Source organism: Ambystoma mexicanum, chromosome 6q (genome assembly GCF_040938575.1).
Source record: "Ambystoma mexicanum isolate Mex_15411 chromosome 6q, UKY_AmexF1_1, whole genome shotgun sequence".
Taxonomy (NCBI): Eukaryota; Metazoa; Chordata; class Amphibia; order Caudata; family Ambystomatidae; genus Ambystoma; species Ambystoma mexicanum.
The window spans coordinates 1,414,862,135-1,414,884,095 of NC_090937.1; the positions used below are offsets into that span (position 1 = coordinate 1,414,862,135).

General features: G+C 48.2%; 1 protein-coding gene across 5 annotated transcripts in view; it reads right to left on the bottom strand.

The window, feature by feature from the left end:
- Positions 1 to 21,961, bottom strand: part of FAM193A (family with sequence similarity 193 member A) — a 974,920-nt gene that overhangs the window by 909,132 nt on the left and 43,827 nt on the right. For 3 of the 5 annotated variants that reach the window (XM_069632108.1, XM_069632107.1, XM_069632105.1), the window contains exon 2: positions 5,133 to 5,198. The exons of the other annotated variants lie outside the window; for them this stretch is intronic. In XM_069632108.1, coding sequence (XP_069488209.1) covers positions 5,133 to 5,198 — 66 coding nt within the window. The remainder of the gene's footprint in view (positions 1 to 5,132; positions 5,199 to 21,961) is intronic. 5 annotated transcript variants of the gene reach the window in all.

A 21,961-nucleotide genomic window follows, 5' to 3' on the forward strand; every position in this document is an offset into this window, starting at 1 on the left:
TTAGCGTGCCTTTCGACTGACTGCATTTCCTACAGGGAGCGGTCCTGCCCAAAATGATGTTCCAACTTTAAAAAAAAACTAAAAAAAAAATATGATCTACGTAGCCATCCCTTGTGGGACGATTTAAGAGCCCCCAAATTTGACTTCTTACCCCAGCCGGGGAGGCCAAATAAACTGCAAGCTCTTACTCTTTTAGGAACTCCAGATCAGGTAATCATTGCGGAAATAAAGCAAAATCCAGAACCAATAGATTCAGAGACGAGTTTACCTATTTTACCTCCCCCAAAGCAGTTCAAGATCAGAGGGCGGCTTTAGAAAGTGGCCAGGGGTATACATTTGGTGGTAGCATTTCAAGTAAGTAAAAAATAAATAAAAGACTGCGTGGGTGTCCCCCACAACACTCCGCTCACTATACTGTACGGTATAGTGAGCGGGGTGTTGCGGGTCCACCCCTGCAGCCCACCCACGAAAAAATAAATAATAATAAAAAGGGGCTGCGGGGGTGTTGTCCTGCCCCCCGTCCCCCAACACACCGCTCACTATACTTCACAGTACAGTGAGCGGGGGTTGTGGGGGGAAAACCCTTGCAGCCCCCGTAAAAGAAAACGAAAAAAAAAGAAACGGACCCTGCAGTTCGCATGCGAAAGGTGCAAACATTTGGTGGTTCGCACCCTTCTCATGCAAACCATCCGGCCGCGGGCAAATCAGCTGCGGTCGGATCACGTAGATACCCATTCAAGGGTAGACAGGCCGCAATACCCGGGAATGCCCCCTCAGGGGTTAAATCCACAGCTTCAATAATTTGGGAATAAAAGTACAGCGAGACATGGGGGCAGTCCTAAAAAACAACCTTAACCTGGTGGTCAATATATTGCAAGGAGGATAAGCACTAGGCTACTCTACCAGTGACGTTCTTGGGGAGGGTTAACCTATTCAAAATGTTAGCACTCGCCCGGTTGTTGTATGTATTGCAGAACACACACCGGTACGACTCACTAATAACCAGTTCAACCTGATTAAGGGGGGGGGTAGTATGGGGGAACAGGCCCCCATGCATAGCTCTGCCCACCGTGACAAGACTAGTATGGGAGGGATGTGTGGGTGTGTATAAGGCAATATTACTGGGCTGCCCACTTGATAGTGGTGAATGAATGGTTGTTCCGATGGGAGGACTCTTTCCGCCACAAAGCTAGAATTTGACTCCATGCAAAGCGCAGACCTGCTGCAGATGCTCTATGGGTGCACTGGTTGGAGGCATCTTCATCCAGCGGGACAGAGACTAATACACATACGGGGAAAAAGCCACAAGAGCAATGGGCTGGAAATCGAAGGTCACTGGATGGCAGCCACTATGGGACAATCTAAACCTGGGGGAAATTCAGAAACTGGGGAACCACCCACATTGTGTAAGGACGGGGGGATCACTAAAGTTGGGGGACGTGATAGAGTACCAAGCTATTGTCCTTTCCAGATATGCAGGACAGATACTGTCTGGGCCAAGGGGTGAGGCGCACAATGGCGGCCCAGTTTGGGGGTGACCTTGACTTACTGGAACAAAGTCCCTTAGAAATTAATCTGTTTACCGAGGCACTGCAAAAGAAAGGGATAACACTATCAAGCCATAAATAGCTGCTCAGCCCCCCCCACTAACACAGCTAAAAGAAAAATGGGAACGGGACCGTGGTAGCACAGAAAGTGAAGAGTGGGTTGAAGCTATGGTGGCGGCGAGGGAAGCCAATGTATCCTTGCGGATGAGACTGCACCAATGCAAAATCTTGCACAGAACATCTCTCGATGGACAGGCTCTACAGGATGGGCAGAGCCGAGGATGACACATGCCTCAAAATGTGGTGTGGAGGGGGCAGTGGGCACCATCTACCACCTGCTTTGATATATAGGATATATAGAATTTATAACGCGCCAGTACACAAGTGTTTCTAGGCGTGACAAGAGGGGGGGTGGACATAGGGAGGAAAAAACGATCTTACTAGACCCTGTGACATTCAGATCCCGCATGTGCAGGGCAGTGGAAGGGGAGAAGTGCAGGTAAGTGCAGAGAGAAGGGACTGTAGGGTTGCAGATGCAGACCACAAGTGCTAGCGGAGCCGTGAGGCACTGCGAAGGGCAACTGGACACACAGGAGCTTGGACACAAATTCAGAGTGAAGCCAGGTGACCAGTGCCTGGAGCAGTAGGGACATCAGCAGGGGAGAGGAAGAGCGAACCGGAGGTGGTTCTGCTCAAGTTTGAGAGAGGCAGGGAGGCTGATCCAGAGGGAGGCCCCAGCCAAGAGAAATATGCCAGATAGTTTAAGACCTGTGGGACAGGGTCTTTGGAAAGATGAACAGGATGCTAGGAATAACGGTCCCCAAGGACCCCAAAATGTTGTTGCCTCACAGACTGCTTGTTCACAAATGGGGGAGCGGACACAAACATAGGACATTAATGTTAAACGACTATGGTTCCAGCATAACTGATGGGTCTCATGGTTCTAGAGACACTTGATTGAGACTGCAATTCGGACATCTTGTAGTGTTATTTTCTGTCTCATAAGCATTACAAAGCTACTTGTAAAGATGCCTCAGTGCCTTCAAACCTCATATCAAAGATGCAACACTGGATGTGTAAACGTCAGTTTATGGATAGATTTCTATATATCTAGTTCCATATTTTATCAGGTAAAACACATGATTTGCAGAGTATAAGGCTTACTGCACTATTCGTCCCACAGTGGGAAATTTCGAACCAGCCTTAACATGTGCCGTATGTAAACTATATTGAGAACAAAGGTTATCTAAAGTATAGTATAAATAGGCAGTAATTAGAACAAGTTTTTCAGGTTCCTGACATGGGAAAGTATCTGAGGTGTGAAGTACAATTCAGTGCAAAGTTTTTTTCAAGCAACATTAATTGCAGAGAAGGTCAAATGTATGGTGCAATTGGCATAATCCTGTGATGTTTGTGTATCGCCTATGGATTTGCAAATGCAGTGATCTTGCATAGTACATACAGTTCCAAGCCATGAACAAAGCCCGATAGAGGCTAATTATGCTAAGATAAGCTTATCAAAGTAAGCATCTATTTCAGCAATGAAGTCCATAATGCTGAGTCCTATTATAAGATTGCAAAGTGTATGATGCACTAAAGTGCACAATGGCAAACATGAGCAGAATATTGATTTCAAAATAAAGTGCATAGTGCGTGTCAGTTTACAATACTCTAACCATGCAAATTATGTAACCATTCATTGCAGGCATCTGTTTTAACAATAAGGTGCCTAATGCTTCATCCCATTCTTAAATACCAAAGTGCAAAATGCAATAGGATACGGAATAAGATGACAAACAGCATAAGGGTCTCATAATAAAGTGCATATGAGATTACAAGTGCATGATGCAATAAAGTGCAAAATGGCAAACATGGCCAGCATAATGATTTTGAAATAAAGTGCATATGTTGATTTACATTACGCTAACCATGCAAATCATTAAACCATTCAATATAGGCATCTGTTTGATCAATAATGTGCTTAATGCTGCATCCTATTTTTGAATAACAAAGTGAAAAATGCAAAGGAGTACAGAATAAGCTACATAAGGGTCTCAGAATAAGGTGCATAGTGCTTCATCCTATTCTTTGGATGCCAAAGTGCATGATGCAGTAGGATACAGAATAATAAGAAATGAGCAGCATATTGATCTCAAAATAAGACAAGGTGCAAATCCAATTGGAAACAATTATAAGGTGCAAAATGCAGTTCAGTATTATCAGCATCAATATTAAAGTGCATAGTGCAAAGGATTATGTGCAAAATTGCCTTCAGGTAAAGCGCATAATAATGATCTTAAATTAACAGAACAAGATTAAAACATCCTAGTAAGACTATTGTGCAATGTGAGTAATGTTACACCAGCTAAAACACATGAGTATATCTAACCTCAACCAAGGGTTCCACAGAGTTACAATAGCTGAGCGCATCTAATGGTGGACTGTAATAGTGATAAGTACCAACAATGGTATACTACAAGGGGATGAGTTCTCCAAACAAATATAGAAAAACCACAAGTTATTACTGTTTACTATGTTACAGTTCTAACATGAAACCAAGAGAGTCAGAATCTAAGTGTCTTAGCTACCCTCATATCGAAAACAAGGTGTTAAAACCATTGTAAAAGAAGAATGCTTCTCAAATCCACAACAAAATGAATACAGTTGGATGAGAGCTTCTCAAAATTTTAAAATAAAAAAGGGGAAACCCAAGAAAGATGAGCAAAGAAATAGAGGATACCGTATACCTGCTATACCTCCTAAATAAAGAGGGGGAAAGAAAAAGAAGGTTAGCTTCAAAAACCAGAAAGCTGCAAAAGGAGACCAAAAGCAAGGAAGCGAACAAGAAAAGCAGGAAATAGAAAATTACATTAGGTCCACCAATCACTGATAAAAAAAAATGGATAGCTATTTAACAATTCATGTTCCCAAAAAGGTGTACAGTTCTTTGTCCACATTGTGCCCGCCATATATTGGATTTATTCAGACAGATTTTTTTGTGTGCAATCAGTTTATAAATGCACCACTGCATAATCAGTTCTCGCAAAAATCGGCTAGCCCACAAACATTTGCAAATAGTTTTTATGAAGGGCGAGTACGATTTGCATGATGCTAGACCTTGCTAGCGAGCATGGGTTTGTTAGAAACCTATTTTTCCTTTATTGCAAACACACTTTGTTTGCAATAAATGGCAAATAAAGGTTTCACTGTGCATGCATGACAGCATTGCAGCAAATATGACGTGTGCTTATGGCGACATACACAATTAACAAAAAGCACTGGTAAATATTTTGTCACCAGTCACCTTGGGGCAAGTGCATTCCTCTTGGGTCGAGTATGTAAACTAAGGAACTCGCCCTGCAGGTGTAGTGGGCTTTTTTAGGAATTTGCACGGCCTCATAATGCATACATGAAATGAGGACTATTGACAGGTGTTGGGTTTGGAAGTTATGCAGACTGCAATTGGCACCAACCACACTGAAGAAGAATGAATCTGAGAATTAGTTTGATTATGAACACATTTTGTTTACTGAAATGGCAGCACAACTCATGAATAAGAAGAAAGCAAGGTAAAACGTTTCCTACCTGAGAAACACTGGTAAACTCAGAGCCAAGTGGGGTTTCCATAAACTCTGTACCGTTTATTGAAACCTAAAAAGGTGGACAAAAGCAACCACTTTAAATAAATTCTTTAGGCCATTATAAAAGCAACGTGAACTTCAGAGTTCTACTGCCAATCCCTTATATTATTAAGCCAATGCAGGGTTCAAAATAGGAAGGGGTCTTAAAGCCTGTCTGTGGTATTCCATGTATGATTCAGGATCCATCCCTGCATCTCTACACAACCTGGCAGACACCCTCACATTGTTTTAGCACCCTAACACTAAAGCCGCAGAGTGACAAAGGTCAGAGTCAGTCGGTATTTTGGCGCAATCCTTGTAGTCCTCCATTGGCTCTTGTGTGCCTGCTTGAGGGTAGACATAAGTAGTGATGTGCAATGTTTAGCAACCTGCAATTTACAGTAACATACAGACACTGGTAAAGAACAATACAGTAAAAGACCACCCTTTACTGAACAGCTATACCCAAACTCCATGTGTTAATCCTTAGTCTGTGGTAGAAGCAGACAAAGGATAATGGTGCCACACATTTATTGTGACCGAGTGCCACTGCACGCCCATTTAAAACATTGGCTGCCATTTGGGGCAATCTGGTGCAGATAAGCGAACTTGGATATATACAGATTAAATGAGCTAATTTTGCCCTAGAGGCATCTATATGTTTACACAGCACAAACCCTTAGCGTAGGAGGTCAAGAACTACCCGTTTCCTCCTCCCCCTACCATGTAACCTACAGGCAAAAAGTTAGGTTTCTGGGACAGAGTCCACTTCGATCAGATGGATTAAATTCAGGGTCACTGTTGAAATTTGTTAACTCTACATAACTCCATAATAGAAGCTGAAAAACGCCAAGATCAGGAAACGCTGCTCTGGAAAAGTTCACTGCTTTTAGGTTAATTGTATTAACCAGCATCAGATAAAGGAAACCTAAGTGTGTCCTCTTTCCCTGCTTACCTTTTTTATTTTATCTTCCTATGTTTACAGCCAGAAGAGGACTCACCTGAGGGAGGTTCCAGTACCAAACTTGGAACCGGATGGTTGAAGAAACCTTATTCTTCACATTTCCACAAATGTGCAAAGACGTTTTATAGATGTGTTTTGCTAAATTTAGGTACTCTGAGTATTGGGGGATTTGAACCAGATAATCCCGCCCCAAATGCTGTATAAAAGGAACCCAGATTGGCAATTGTACCAAACCCATGAACAAAGGGAACCAGGATCCCAAATCCTGCAACCAAGATGCTATGGGTTCTGTGGGGGAAAACCACTACTGCTCTGCAGGAGTACAGGGATGTGTAGTGGTTTCTAAACTCCTACTCAGCCCCACACTACTACTAAAATCAGCAGAGATCTTCATCATAAAGTTGAACCGGGCACAACATGAATGGTATCATTTGTTTAATTCTTTATAAGGATAGTATGGACAGAGGGCAGGCTTTACAGTTCACAAGGGTGAGCCAGCATGGACGTGATAAAACACTAATGCCCCAAAATAAATATCCAATCCAGATTCTATAAAAAATAATTATGCAAACAATGACAGACTATTAAACACACTAGCAACCCACCTCTGTAAGGAAACAGATATGCAGACTTTTGGTGGTGAAAAGGGCACTCTGGATACTGAGGAGCTGGGGTATGCAGTGTGATGAATCTTGCCGAGTCATCCCTAAATCCCAACTTAAAGTCTCCTCCCATGTGGCCACAGCAAGGCTGCCGCTCCCAGAACCTAACCCTGTGGGTGATAACATGAGGGAGGCTCACATGGGAGGAGACGGCTGTCAAGGGGAATTGGTGACTTCGCTAGGAGAGATGCAGTATTCATCCTCTTTTGAGGACGAGATTCCCATAATACCCAAATCTTCATGGCATGCCGTCCATGCACCATTCCCTCTCATAGAACTCCCCAAAGCACAGACTATGAAAGGTCTACTAAACAGCGCAAAATTGGTACAGTTCGGGTTCAGGAAGTAAATCTAACATCTTCTAATTGTTATGATTCTGCCTTATATAGAGATTTTAAACCCACTGTTTAATCACAAACTCTTCTCACAACCTCCTATAAACTTGACAACTCTCAGTTCACAAATCAGTTAGATTTAACTAAATATAAAAAGACCAAAAACATTGACTTCAGAACCCATAATGCCTTTGGTACTGGAACGATGAAGGAGCTCAGAGTTAATGAAGATTAAAAGTAGCATGAAGTTGGGGCGTGGCCAGTTGGGGAAGCCGCTGGATGGGTCCTTGGTGAACTCCTGCACCAGATCCCAAGGCCTCAAATCCCCCATAAATAAGAGTCCGAGATTAATGGTAGCATGAATCTGGTGGCGGATAATCTGAGGCACCTTCCCTGAAGTCGGTGTGAATCGGCTCTCACTACAGAGACCAAGCCGGTTGAAGAACCTGCTCAGGATAAACAAAAATGGCAACCGGGACCCACAGAGCGCCCTAACTAAGTCCGACTGGATTCTCCCCCCTTCCCCGAGACACCAGCGATTGAGGGTTTGGGGGGGGGGGGGGTCAGGAGGGGACAGGAATCACGCCCTACAACCCGGGTAGGAGAAAGAACCTGGAGGAGAAAGGTGAAAAATCTTGTTTTGATGTTGCGGTTTATAGTTGGGTGGGGAAGTGAGATTAGGAGGTGTATCGCAGGGTAGGTTGAATGAGAGGTTCCGCAGATCTTGAAAAGGGAGGTGGTCTGGGCTCCAATACACTACACAGGACTGAAAACGGACTATGGCTGACATAAGGCTAATTTCATTGCACACAGGGCCTACATTCATCAATTAAAAGAAGGTTGATCATGAAACGGCTGATAGAGATGCAGGCCTTGGTGGTATGGCTACAGGACACCCACTTGCTTCCAGAGGATGAAATCTGATAGACGCATAAGGCATTTCCTGCACAGTTTTTGGCATCCAATGGCACAAAGAAAAGGGTTTGGGATTGCGAAGGTGGGGGGGTTTGAGAAACAATTTCTGCACGCGATCCGGGCGGGTGATATCTGGTCCTGGGAGGGCAACCGATGGGTCAACTAGTATCGCTGGCCACGATATATGCCCCCAATGAAAGGCAAGATCTATTTGAGCGAGCTGCTGGGCAAATTTGCGGGGTGGTGTGTGGGATAAGTACTGATAGGGGGGTGCGGGGGTTTAAGCTGTGTGATGGACAAGACCATTTCTGCTACCCTGAATGACCGCAAACACAGACGAGCATTAGCACTTTTACTCGTGGACAGGCGCGAACCACTGCGGGACCTGGAGATCTTGGAGTTCTTCTGATGAGGAGAGTCCCATCTCAACTAGTCGGTTGAAATACCAGCAGACTTGGACTTACGGGGCTGGGATACCCTTCCTACCTTCAATTTCACTCTTACGTTCCTGCAAGTCCTTGGCAGTCAACGACTGGCACTTCGAGCAGTCATCCGTCGCGTCGTCCATTTTTGTGACTTGACAGATGTTTGCAGGGTGCAGATCTAATACTGGGCGCATTGGTATATCTTTTTTGGGCACAAGAAAGTATGTTTAATAGATACCCTTGTTTACCTGGTTCGGCGGTTCGATTGACAGCGTCCTTTAACAGCAGCGCTGCAACCTCTTCCAGAAGTATGTGCCGTTACTCCTTTGTGGTGGTTCTCTGATGCGGGGGATGGTTGGAGGGTCGCTGCAGTAGTTCTATGCAATAACCACATGCTACGGTTGAAAGCACCCACTTGTCTGAGGTGATTCCCTCCCATGCGTGGGTGAAGTGTGCTATACGTCGTCCTACTGGAGTGGCATGGGAGGGGACCTGAAGCTGGTGGTCATTGCTGAGGGGGGGGGGGGGGGGTGTTTTTCCACCTCTGGAAGAGGAGGATCTCCCCCGGCTGCAAGATCGTCGCTGGCCCGTTTGGAAACCTTGAGAGGCTTCTCCCTGATGGGAACCCCCATGACGATCCCCGATTCTGGCTGTATCTGGAACCCCATTCGAATTTTGTACCCTGAAGTGACGAAAATAATGACTGCCTCTTTGCCCTGATGATTTATTAGTGAGCTAGCCTAGAGAGTGTTGTACTCTTCCTTTGCACTCTTTAATGCATCCTCTATTGCCTTGCCCAAGAAGACATTGGGCTCAATAGGCATATTGAGGAGGGTTGCTTGCGTCAATTTAAAGCCCGATTGGCGTAGCCATGCATGGCGCTTTATGAGAGTACCTTCTGCAATGATTCTACTAGCATTATCAACCGCATCTAAATTGTTTTTTAGAATGCAGTTCGACACCGCCTCCCCTTCCGCAACTGTGAGTGACAGTTGGGACTTTAATGGCCTCAGCCCCTGAGCCTCTAATGTGGCAATCTGCTCCCACTTGTGGCAGTTGCAACTGGCCAGCAAAGAAGTGCTGTTGGCAATTCTTGTTTAATATGCTGCAAAGGTGGCGACTTTTCTTCCGAAAGTGTACATTTTCTTTATCGGGTGTTGCTTCTGATTAAGCGAGAGGCATTCCTGCCCTTTCCTGGTTGTGGTAACTATCAGTGGGTCTGGCTTTAATTGACCCCTGATGTAGAGGAGGGGGGGGGGGGATCAGTGGGAGCTGGGCGGAACATTTTCTCAATGCCGGGGTTTACTGTCCATGTTAGATTAGAGGTTTCCTTTGAGGGTTGTATTATCGGTACAGATTGCAATATGGGTATAAATTGGGTAACAGCTTTTTTGTTTCCCCCAATATGTCTTCGGCAAAATCTTTGTTGAACTGAATCTCCAGAGTTTGGATCTGGCAATGATCTGCTGCCTTTAGGAGCATGTCGTTAACTGTAATTGGTTATCCACTGGAGAGTCGACCACCGGCGGGTCTTTGTGATCTGGAGAAGGTAAGATATAAAACGTCCTCTTCATCATCATAGTAATGATCTACTTCTGGTGTTTCTTGGTCCGTAGAATTTGAATTATTGAGGTCATAGAGATTTAATTGGTCTGGGTCCTGCTGGGGAGTGTCTTGAAAGGTGTCTGGACGCATCCTCTTTGCTGGGGGTTGTGATGTGGCCCCACCAGTTGATGGCATGGTATGGAAATTTTGCATTGCCATAAAGGACATGCTTCTCATCACTGGATCAATATCCTCAGCAGACCACTGAGGATCTTTGAACAGTAACAGGAGTGGGGGTGTTGTTCAGGAGCAGGCTGCTTCTTGCATTTCATGGTTGCAGGCATAGGAACCTCCCCGTGGGGAATAATCTCTTTTTATGTGAAGTCTCTTTCTCCCTATGGGAATGGCGGCTCTTCGAAGTGTGTTTTTTCAAAGTCCTCCCTTTAAGAAGTGTTTCGGGGACATGTTTTTGTACCAGATAAGGCAATTTCGCAGTCTGCTGGTCTTTTGCCGATTTCAACGTTAAAGAAGGTTGTCGAATTCTGGCAGACGGGAGAGCCAAAGCCGCTTCTCTGGACGCTCTGTCTTCGGCAGTTGTATTGAACACAGCGTCCGAGTCTGATTTATCTCTCAACTTTTGGGGTTCGTCGTGAGGCGAATGTGATCTCGAATGCCCAGAGGACAAGGAACAAGTGGACCTTCCCCGCGACATCGTGTGAGGCTGTGCAGACGGTGTTGGCCCTGGGTTGTGTGCTTGGAGTGGGGTGTTTAGTCTGTACTGATGCCGCCTGGTGTCATCCCTGTAACAGCACCACCAGCCTGTCTGATGGAGTCGGGGATTAGCACGTGGGAAGCTGTCGGATCCCTTTTGCCTTCGTCGTCTGAGAAGACGCTGATGCTGCGGTCGCTGAAAGCACCATCCACGTCCATGGCGGCCTCGGCCTGCATGGCGTAGTGGGCCCAACGTTTGGTTTTTTTTCAGTCCTTTAGGGTCTTGGTCTTGAAAAGCAGACAAGCTTTACAGTGACCCTCCTCGTGATCCCTCGGAAGACAGAGGTTGCACACCCAGTGCTTGTCCTTCCAGGGAAATTTCCTTTTACAGTTGGGGCAAAATTTAAAGTGTGTATTTTCCATGACCAATTTGAAAAGCAGCTTGGTAATAATAAATGGGGAAAAGGGAAATTTGTATTCTCTTAGTAGCCTAAGATATGTCCACCCCCCACTCTCCCTATATTATGGGCCGAGGGCCCGGAGCTGCCTTCCGAGGCCAGTTCTGCTTTCAACAGAGTTTGTCCTTGAAACCGTTGTCGAAGATGTTGGTCAATGATCGGTAATATAAAGGATAGAAAGAGTAAATAGCTCTAATTTCATTGCTAATAAATGGAGTTAGCTGAAAAGGAACTCTGCGTTTAGCGTCTGACAATGTTGGCGGAAGGACCATGGGTACAGTGGACGTCACACTAGGGATAGTATTGCAGGCACGCCCGGTCGACGTCCCTTTTCGGGTTTCGAAAACAACAACTGTAATACGCTGCAGCTTCCACTAGATGTCGGCCTATGCATAGCACATGATCTAAGCAGATTCCACAAGCCTCTGAAATATATATATATACACACACACACACACACACACACACACACACACACACACTTAGGTATGTTTCCATACTCAGCTGATGCAATTCAGTGTTAGGTTTCCTTCCCACTGCTGTCCAAATGGCAAAGTGCACCAGCTATCATTTGAACTAACAGAAAGCACAGTTCTACACGGTCACCTTCCACTATCGCAAACATTCGGAATAATCTTAAGTTACTTCTTTCCACCCCCACTCCTCTCCATGCAGTGCACGGCGGTTCCAGTGTCAATGAGCAGTTAATTACTGACTCAACGTTGCAGTATCTAAAAAGAGAAACTCTGTACGATGAATGCCTCCATGCAACCTAAAACTGAATGGAGATGCTCCAAATATGCTACTACGCAATCTTATGGAGAACTACAAGCATGGTGTATCACAGAAATGACTTCAATTCAAAAAGGGCCTTAGGGAGACCGACAATAGGGACAGGAAGTGCTGCAAAATTCACATATGTTATCATTAGATCATGATTACCATAAAAAACGTTATTCTCACTTGATTCTCACAGACACACCCAATAGCCAAATTGACTGACTGATCCCTTTGATCACTATTGGAGTGCACGATGTTCGAATCAACACTGTTGCAGGGGCAATGTCTTTGATGCTATCCCAGCGGGTCTATTGAAGATCCCTTGCCCGTGGTCAGACCACTTTTGTATTACCTTCCAATCCAAAGTGGATTCTTTTAGGACCAAATCCTTATCCCCGAAAACATTTATTTCCAGTAGAAACAGAAAGAATTTGAACGAAGAAGCATTATATCCTTGGGCTCAATCCTTGAATGCCGATATGGTTAAATTAGAGGATTTAGATGACATGTCAGATAGGCTCATAAAGTCACTCAAAACAGTGACCGATAAGTTTGCTCCTGTTAAAAACAAAATGAAGCAAACGTCTCATAATAATAATTGGTTCTCTAAGGAGTTGGCAGAATTAAAATCTAAGAAAAATAAACTTTTTCATACGTGGCGAAACGATAAATCAGCCAGTACTCTCAAATCATACAAAAATAGTGCGGTTTACTCTAAAAAAAAGAGGTTATGCTCCCAAAAAGGGAGGCATTGAATGAGAGGATCACCAAAGCCAGATCAGATTGCAAGGAGCTGTTTAAAATATTAAAAGAGCAGACTCACACGCCAGGTCCCACTCCTGCTCCGATCATTAAAAGAACAAGTTACTTTCTTACCTGGTAACGTTCTTTGGATGGGTTGGTCCGACGACGTATTCCATATCTATGACAGGTAATCACCACAGCTGTGCTGCTTCGGAAACTTATTTCGGCGCTGCGTCCTGCGTCGATGTCGATGCGCCGTCGTCGAGGACCTCCTCCGATGTCCGACGTCATCTGATGTGATAAGTAGGACGCACGACGCCCGTAGCCCCAGTTGTAGTTTTTTTCCCCCAGAACGTGTGACATTAGTCTACTGCCAGTCAGACACAAAGCCTTGCGGAACGTAAGCTGCAATCGCATAAGATATTCTGCAGCGGGGAAGGTAGGGAGGGAGTGATATGGAATACGTCGGACCATCCCATCGAAAGAACGTTACCAGGAAAGAAAGTAACTTGTTCTTCGAAGGGATTGGGTCCTCCGACAGCTCCCCTAAAAAGCGTTCCACTTTTTTCCTTTGGTAACCCAACTCCCCTTAGTGCAGAGAGGCACATTGGTGTGCCAATCTGGCCCTGGGGTGCCCAAACCTTAGTGCCCCACCCACTGGGGGGCCTGTCCACCATTTTTTGGGGGCCCTCTCCCCCCTCACCCCAAATGGGTGGCGGGGGCCCCTCATGCAGGCCTACCGGGTGCTCCTACAAACTGCTACGTGTGGTACACCCCCCCCTCTCCATTTGGGGTGGTGGGGCAGAGGGGCCCCAAAAATGGTGGGACATGTCCCCCAGTGGGCGGGGCAGTAATGTTTGGGCACCCCAGGGCCAGATTGGCACGCCAATGTGCCCCTCTGCGCCAAGGCTGGTATAGTAAACAAAGAAAATAATTCAAAATGGCAGGCTGCCCTTTAGCGGGGTCGGAGGGGCCCCCTACACCGCTGTGGAATTTTCTAATGTGAAGGGGGGGGTACATCTCTCCACCCCTACCCCAATTGGAGGAGCGGCCCATCTTATGTAGCCCTCCCCAGGGGCAGATCAGGGGGAGGGCTGTCATGCACTCCTCCCTGGGTTCAGTTCCTAGGAGCAGATATCTGGATATCTGGTCCCAGGGAGGGCTGCATGACATGGCACCCACTCCATTGCGGGTGGGGAGACGGGGTCACTACCCCGTCCCATTAGAAAATTCCCCAATCCTTTGGGGTGCCCCACAGCCCCTCTAAAATGCGTTCCACCATTTTCCATTTTTTTCTTTGTTTAGGAAACTTGCCTTGGCGCAGAGGGGCACATTGGTGTGCCAATCTGGCCCCAGGGTGCCCAACCCTTACTGCACCACCCACTGGGGGGCCTGTCCCACAATTTTTGATGGCCCTCTCCTCCCTCACCCCAAATGGACGACAGGGGCACCTCATGCAAGCATCCCTGGGCCTCCTACAAACGGCTGCATAAGGTACACCCCCCCCACCCCCTCCATTTGGGGTGCGGGGAGAGGGACACCAAAAATGTGTGGGACAATAAAAATGTAAAATTGTACACTACACCTTAGGGCGGGCTGAGGGGCACCCTAAACCGCCAGGTACTTTAATGTAATAGGGAGTGACCCTCTAGCCCCCCCCCACACCAAGTGCAAAGGGGGGCATCTCATGCAGCTCCCCGCTGGGGTCAGATGGCCCTTCCTAGGAGCAGATATCTGCTCCCAGGGAGGGCTACAAGGGGTGCCCCCATTTCCCCTAGGGGTGAGGGGGAGAGGGCCACCCCCCTTTTCTGTCAAATATATCCCTGGTGGCTAGTGCCCCCCCCACTCCCACCCAAAATTACCTTTTGTTATTTTTTTTGTGTTTGTTTGCCCCCTTCCCTGGGGGCAGATCAGGCATCTGCCCCCAGCGGGGCCCTAACCTGCAGGCCCCATCCTTTGGGAGGCCTGCACACTATTTCCTGGTGGCCCTCCTCCCCACCCCCCCCAATTGGATGGGGGGCCATCTCATGTACTTCTGCCTGGGGGCATAAATCTGCCCCCAGGGAGGGCTACAAGGGGTGCCCCCCCCCTTTCCACTGGGCGGGGGAGGGCCACCACCATTTCAGGGGGGCAAAGAAATCCCAGGCCCCCCAACCCTCCATCCCCGTTATATATTTATTTTTTTTGCCCCTCTCCCTGGGGGCAGATGATCAGCCATCTTCCCCCAGGGTTGTGCACATATGTGCCCCCATGCTCTGGAGGCCGGGTGGGGGGGGAAGAGGGCTGCTTACTGTAAGCAGTCCCCCTCTCCCCCCCACGTCACAGACGTATCCCTGGTGATCCAGTGGGTTGCTGGTCACAGATCGAGCGCTTTGCGCTGATACGTGACCAACAATGCGTCGTATACATGTTGTCGTTGGAAAGGGGAAAATCTCTCCTTTCCAAGGACACCACGTTTTCCTATATCCGTGGTATATCCGCTACACCAGAGATCGAGGCTGACAAACAAGGGCACTCACCACCTTCTTCACTGCAGCAGCCGAAAATGGCTGCTGTAGTGAATTTACTTTCAGTTTCACGCTGGTGTGCAATACGCACGCCGTGAAACTGAAGGTAATCCAGCCCCATGGCAGTGAGGGGGTCCTCCCCCTCACATAGCCCGGGGGTTGGATTACAGTTTTGTGTGATGCCTGCTGTTAGGCAGAAACCTGTGCAGTTCCCTCTGGGACCACTGCAAAAGATTTAAGACTACAGGTGTTTGGCAGTAAACCCACTTGGTAGCAGTCTGTACCACACAGATTCACTTGGTAGCTGTGGCTGAGCAGTCAGACTTCCCTCAAGAAGAGTAAGGCAGTATACACAGTATTCACAATAGGTCAAAAGAACACAGTAGAACAAGTAAACACTGACCAGGGCTTGGTGTAAAAGAGATATAATTATTTATTTAAAACCACATCTAGAAAAACAAACAGGCACTAATAGTAAGCAATTCAAAAACACGGTCACTAAAAGATATACACTCCCTTAGAAGAATATTAGACAAGTCTTAAGTAAAGCCCCACTTCTTTTCAGACAGCGGTAATCGCTTAACGCAGATGGCACTCTAATAATTCGTTATAAAAAGGGAGAGAAAAGCAGAGAATAAATTGAAACAGGTCCCAACACTTTTACAAGAACACAACAAGAGAGGAAGGCAAAGTAAAACCGTGAAGTTAGAGTTCAGTAGGCTGGATCCACTTTAAGAGGATCAAACGAAATGTGTCCAAGGTCACACGGTTGCAGTGCACAAAAGACTTGAAAAGGTTCAAAAAAAGAGTTGGACCAAAGAAAGGGACCAGTTAGAAGGTCAAGGCGGCCAGCCCAGTCCAGAAGGTTAAGGGGTTATTATTACCTTGTAGCAATCTTTAGAAAGGGAGGCCTGGCGGACACGGTACCTTAAAGTGGTGAGAATACTCCAGCGGGGGCAGTTGTTCCTGGCAGCGGATGCAAGTCGGTGCTTCGTCTGGGGGAAGAGAGGATCTCATCGGGGAGGAAGACAGGAGTCCATTGCACTGCCAGGGAAGAAACTAGCCACAGAGTTTCTCAGGTAAAAGGAGCGGTCCTTTGATTCGCGGTCCAGTGGCAAGTGGCTATCCAGTTGCCGGGGTGCTTGGCACGGGCAATTCGACCACAAGCCGGTCTGGGGTGCGAAGAGAAGAAGGTAAACTGGTTGGGCCCACCAGTCAGGGGAAGAAGCCTCTCCAGCCGGGAGATCTTCTGTCGTCGGGAAGTGGCGAGTCGGTTCCACAGGGCTCCACCGGTGGTGTTGTCGTCTTTAGGTCGGCTCAGCTTCTCCCTCGTCGGATTCTCAGGTCCTGTGGCGACTTCTGAAGTTCCAGTCCCCAAAGCCCTGCTTTTATGCAGCACACCCCCATTCACTCAGCCTAGCTGTCATCAAACATGCCAAGTGGTGAGCCGGCCGGCTCACCACTTGAGCCAATCACACAAGAGTGCGACTTGAGTTACCAAGGTAACTCAGTCCAGGGTGCCTAAACCCCCTCCCACACCCCCTGTGGTACCCAGACAGAGTGGCACCACTTTTGGAGGCTTCTGTGGAGAAGCCCGCCAAAAAGTGGAACAAAGGGCTCGACTTGGGTTGGAGTCACAGAAGAGAACACAAACGCCATTTTAGAATAGAGTCCTGGCAAAAAAAAAACAACCGGCGAATTAATATTAAATAAATAAACCAGCGGTATGTTCGAGGCTATGAGAATTAAATAATTAAAGTTGGTAGCCTCGAACAATGGGAAAATCCCATGGGGATATATTCACGGTCAAATATAAAAAGTAGTATCCACTGCCACCAGCCAAAACTCGCTCAGGGGGGACGGAGACGTGCCCCCTCGACTAACAGACCCCGGGGCAATCGAATTGCCCCGACCAGTACGTCCACAATATGATGGTTTGTACTGGTTTCTGTTAATAATTTGGGACTAGTAAAGCCAATGGTGACTTTACATGCCCTGGGAGACAGTACTCAGTCCCAGGGTATGGAGTCTATGGTGGGGTGTCACTATGACACCCCTGTGTCACTGCACGGAGGGTGCTGTGTAACACACATAGTAAAAACACATGAGACGCTATGGAGTAAAGGACCCCATTGCCCATAAAACACATTAACAGTCAAAGGAACACCATAAATCATGTCCAAGAGTGGGAGAAAAAGAGTCTCACTCTTGGCAGGAGAAAAAACAAACTCCAGAAATCCAGCAAAGCTGCTGGGGGACTCACTAGGTTAGGAAATTCAGTCTAAAGAGAGAATTCTCCCCAACACCTGCTTTGCAGGGATCACACAAAACAAGGTGCCAAAAAGGACGAGCTATCTCGTCCTTGGCACTGCGCATGCAATTTCAAGGACGGCACTTAAGGCGTTAAGCTTCTATTTATCTTCTCCACTTCACAACTGCCATTCAGGCATGGCGTGCTCATGGGAACTCTGTCCCTTCGTTCCCCTCTAATCGATGGCCGCTCTCCTTGGGCCCCCTCTCCTCACCCTCTTGTGAGGCTAAAAACCTGGGTGTCATCTTCGACTCCTCTCTCCTTCTCACCTCACATCACATCACTGACCTTGCCAGGAAGGTGAACGTTTAGCTTCATCTCAGAGGCAGTCTCCCGTTCTTCACCTTCCTCCAGAAACTAATGTCTCCAGAGCTCTGGTTCTCTCTAGGCTGGACTACTGCAACTGCCTCTTCCTGAATCTGCCTCTTTCCTCCCTCTGCCCTATTCAACTAATCCAGAACAGGACTGCAAGACTTCTATTGGCCTCAGGCCCAGGGACTGCATCTCTCCAGCCCAAACATCTCTCCACTGGCTCCCGGTGGCAGCAAGGATCAAATTCAAGACGCTCTGCATCATCCACAAGGATTTCTGGGGCATGGGACCACGCTATCGCCAACTTTCTCAACCTAAATACCTCCTTGCTAGAGTCCTCCGGTCCACTAGCTCCAACTCTCTGCAGGTCAGGCATTTCTCCAAGCAGGGAGTGCGGGTGGGGGGGTGTTTTGGCAGGGGTAAATCTTTCTTCCCTCTGGAATGGCATCCCTGCCCCGCTCAGACTTGAGCCAGATCTTCTTAAGTTCCGGAAGATTCTCAAGACTTTCCCTTTTTCCTCCTCCTCTCAACCCTCTCCCTTGCCAATACCCCCCCCCCTGCTGCGACGACTGGCTGCCCGGTCCCTTCTTAGTCATACAGGGACTTGGCTCTCCTCTGACCCAGTCTTCTGCAGTACCCCATCACCAGCACTTGCCATCGGGCACCCCTTCCTGACCAGCCTACTGATGCTGGTCCACCCGTTCCCGCACCAGATGACCCCTTTCCCCTCACCCCCCCGCCCCCCATTTTCCCTGCGCACTTGCCCTCCTTGGACTCCCTAGCACTTATCCAACCCCAGACCCTGGGTTCCCCTCCACTGGGTTGCACTTGCCCCTCCTCCAACCCCCATTTTTCCCCCTTGCACTGTCGTGCTCCTCCTCCCCCCTTCCCTGCACTTTTTTACGGCACTTGCAGGATCCAAATGGTGCAAGGCCTAGTAGGACCGAACACAGATTTTCTTTCCTCCTCTGTCACTCACTCACTCACTCATCCACCCACCCACCCACCCACCCACCCACCCGCCCGCCCCCTGCTCCCCACATCCCCAATCGCCCAGTTCGTCTTGCTGTGCGTGGTAACACTGATGTATTTGCACCTTACAAATGTTCAATATATGAGCAGGAGCAACAAACTGCTCCTTTGTATCATGTGTCACCCAAGAGGCTTGCGCCAACTCTTGGGAGCTAGGAACTGGGTGCACTACAGATCCAATTTCCGGATAAGATGCAAACTCTACATTTTAGTCCATGATATGATGCATTATGCTTTGAACGGGTCCTATATTCTCCTTTGTACAGATTCCCAGAGTTAATATGTTTGTATGGCACTAGTGCGTCTAGGAAGACAAACATAGCCCCGGGTAGCTAAGTGTCAAGCTAACTACCCCACCCTGGATACAAGCAGGAGATATACAGCTCCCTACTTTCAGCTATTCAAACTCTGGATTCCCATTTACTCACCCTACCCTCCTTACACCTTAGCCAGGGTATACCTTACCCTATCTAGTCCGATTTGCTTAGAACTAAAATGCAATATGTAGACCCCATAAGTCAGTCAAATCTTTGAAATTCTTTTACGGTTCATTTGTATACAGTTGATCCTCTGCCATGGAGAGGGCAAGGGGGGGGGCACGTTTGCGAGACCCTCGTAGCCTTTCCCAAATCATGGAAGATATAGGTAAGGAATTTGCTTCTTCCATCCATAAAATGAGAGAACAAGGTATGTGCTTTGCGCCAAGAAAACACAGTCTTATTTCAAACTATGACGGTTTTACAGGGGAAGGTAGAACAGTTATGGAAATGACCCAGCGAAGCATGCACCCCCCACCCGCCGCTCTGTGAACCAAGATGGCAGACAAACGGAGGATACGCGCCTTCCGCATCTCGCCTGCAGCCTGTGTGCAAGCCCAACATCTGTGCTTTCTAAATAGCAGGACCGGAGCGTTCCCCCCCCCCACCCCTTCGATCTGCCTCTCGCTAACTTGCTGTGGATTCTCCCCTGACATGACTCGACGCTGGGGGAGAGAGGGCTCGGCTCTCCAGCGCCAATGCAAGGGAGGAGCCGCAGCTGGAAATCTCACCGGCCTGCACCATAACACCAAGGCAGCCACCAACGTCCTCACCGCCCTACATGACCGGGCGCTTCCTGGATCTCCGTTATTTCGGAGGCGGCCTCCCTCCCTCAGCTTGGAGAGTTGAAGCGGGATCCCAGGGGACCTAGCCGCTGCTGCAGCCTGGGTTCGTCTGGAATCCCTCACCACCACAGTACCGCGAACTTGATCCACATAATCTGGCTGTTCTCTCTGGAGCCCAGCCTGCACCCTCCTCCTAGAAACCACATAACAATCCGCAAAGGATAGTTCCTACACCAGCCTCACCTGCTGCTTCCTGGGGCGCCCCCGACCACCCCCGACCCTCCCTGCTCTCTGCCAGGGGACCCCATATCCGCCGCTGCCAGTGTAAGGAAGCCTGGTCCCCCTGCTCCCATCTTGGAGGATTCCACCAGCCGGTAAACAGAACGCCAGCTGCGATAACAGTTTTTGAACCTCACTGGGAACCACCTCCTCCTTGAGACCCGGTGCAATGGCTAAACTCCTCAAACCTCCCAAGACCATGGACATTTCCACCATGCACCTCTTAGTGGATAAAGGGAAGAAATCGGACCCCCCCCCCCAAAACTCACGCCTCAAAAAATACCGGAAGACAAAAAGGGACCCCCGCAACTAAGGAAGACCTCCAAGCCTTCATGTCTGAACATTAAGTCCGAATTTAGATCTTGCATGTCGGAGCTCACCTCAAAGCTGGAACAGAGGGTCTCAGATGTTGAGCACAGGTTGGGGGGAGACTGAGGACCTAGCCCAAGAGCATTCTACTATCCTTGTGGAGGTGCGACGCACAATTCAGGTCTTAATGGACAGAACAAAGATCCTCGAATTCAAGCAAGAGGACCTTGAAAACCGAGCCCCCCACAATAACCTGCGGATCCGAGGAGTCCCCTCTTCAGTTTCCGATAAGGATCTAGCTGAGTATGTGGCCGACTTCTTTCAGTCACTGCTGCCGCACTTGGACAAATCTCAGCTCCTACTAGATCGCACCCACAGACTTCGCCCACAACGAGGGATGGATTGGGACCCCCCCCACCACCCCAAGATTGGGATCATGAGAGTCCACTTCTATACCACCAAGGAAGCCATCTCGGCAATAGGCCTCTCACGCGATGAGCTAAAGTTCCAAGGCTCCCTGCTCCAAATCTTTCAGGACCTCTCTCTCCTGACACTGCAGAAGCGTAAGGCTGTTCGACCACTCCCGCTTTTCCTCCGAGACCACCAGATTCGCTACCGGTGGCTATTTCCAACGGCTCTGCAGTTTTCTCATAATGGAACCCCCCAAACGATCAGCCACCTCGACGACGCAACAACAATCCTACGCCCCGGCTTTCCGGGAGGCGCAAAGTTTCCCTCCCCCGACCTGGCAGAAACCAAACAGGGCAAATCTTCCCACAAACCAAGGCGGGCACCGTGGTCAAGAGTGCAAAGAAATTGCAAAATCAAGTAAAGATCAGCTGTGTCCCGGAGGAACATTCAGCGTTGGAACACAATCTGCTAAACACTGCTGCGGGCCCCGTGCGGCCCATGCCCAACTCCAAGGTGCACGTCACCGTATTTCCCTTGGAGTGAAACACAACCCTTTGGTTGGCTAAAGCCCGGTTGGCTAGGGGGTGTTCCAATGAGATGAAATCAGTCCCCCAAGTTAAGGTTTCGGCTTCCCATTGGAGGCCAATGTTGGCAGGCCTTTCCTCCCTTTGGAGGCTACTTAAAAAAATCTCAGCCACAGGATGACCCAATCAAGATCACACATCTGGACTATAGCTGACTGGCTTCCCTCCCCCCTGCCCTCCCCCTCCCCCTCCCCTGGGACCTACGACAACTTCAGGGGTCCAGCCTCCGCACCAGAAACTGAAATTCGTCACCTTAAATGTCAGCGGCTTAAACTCCCCCGAAAAGGAAATCCACCCTACAACGGCTACAGGATGAGTAAGCCTCGGTGGCCTTTTTGCAAGAGACCCACTTGATGCCGGCGGACTTCTCCCACCTTCGCAGTAGACTCTTTCCCCTGCAACTTCTAG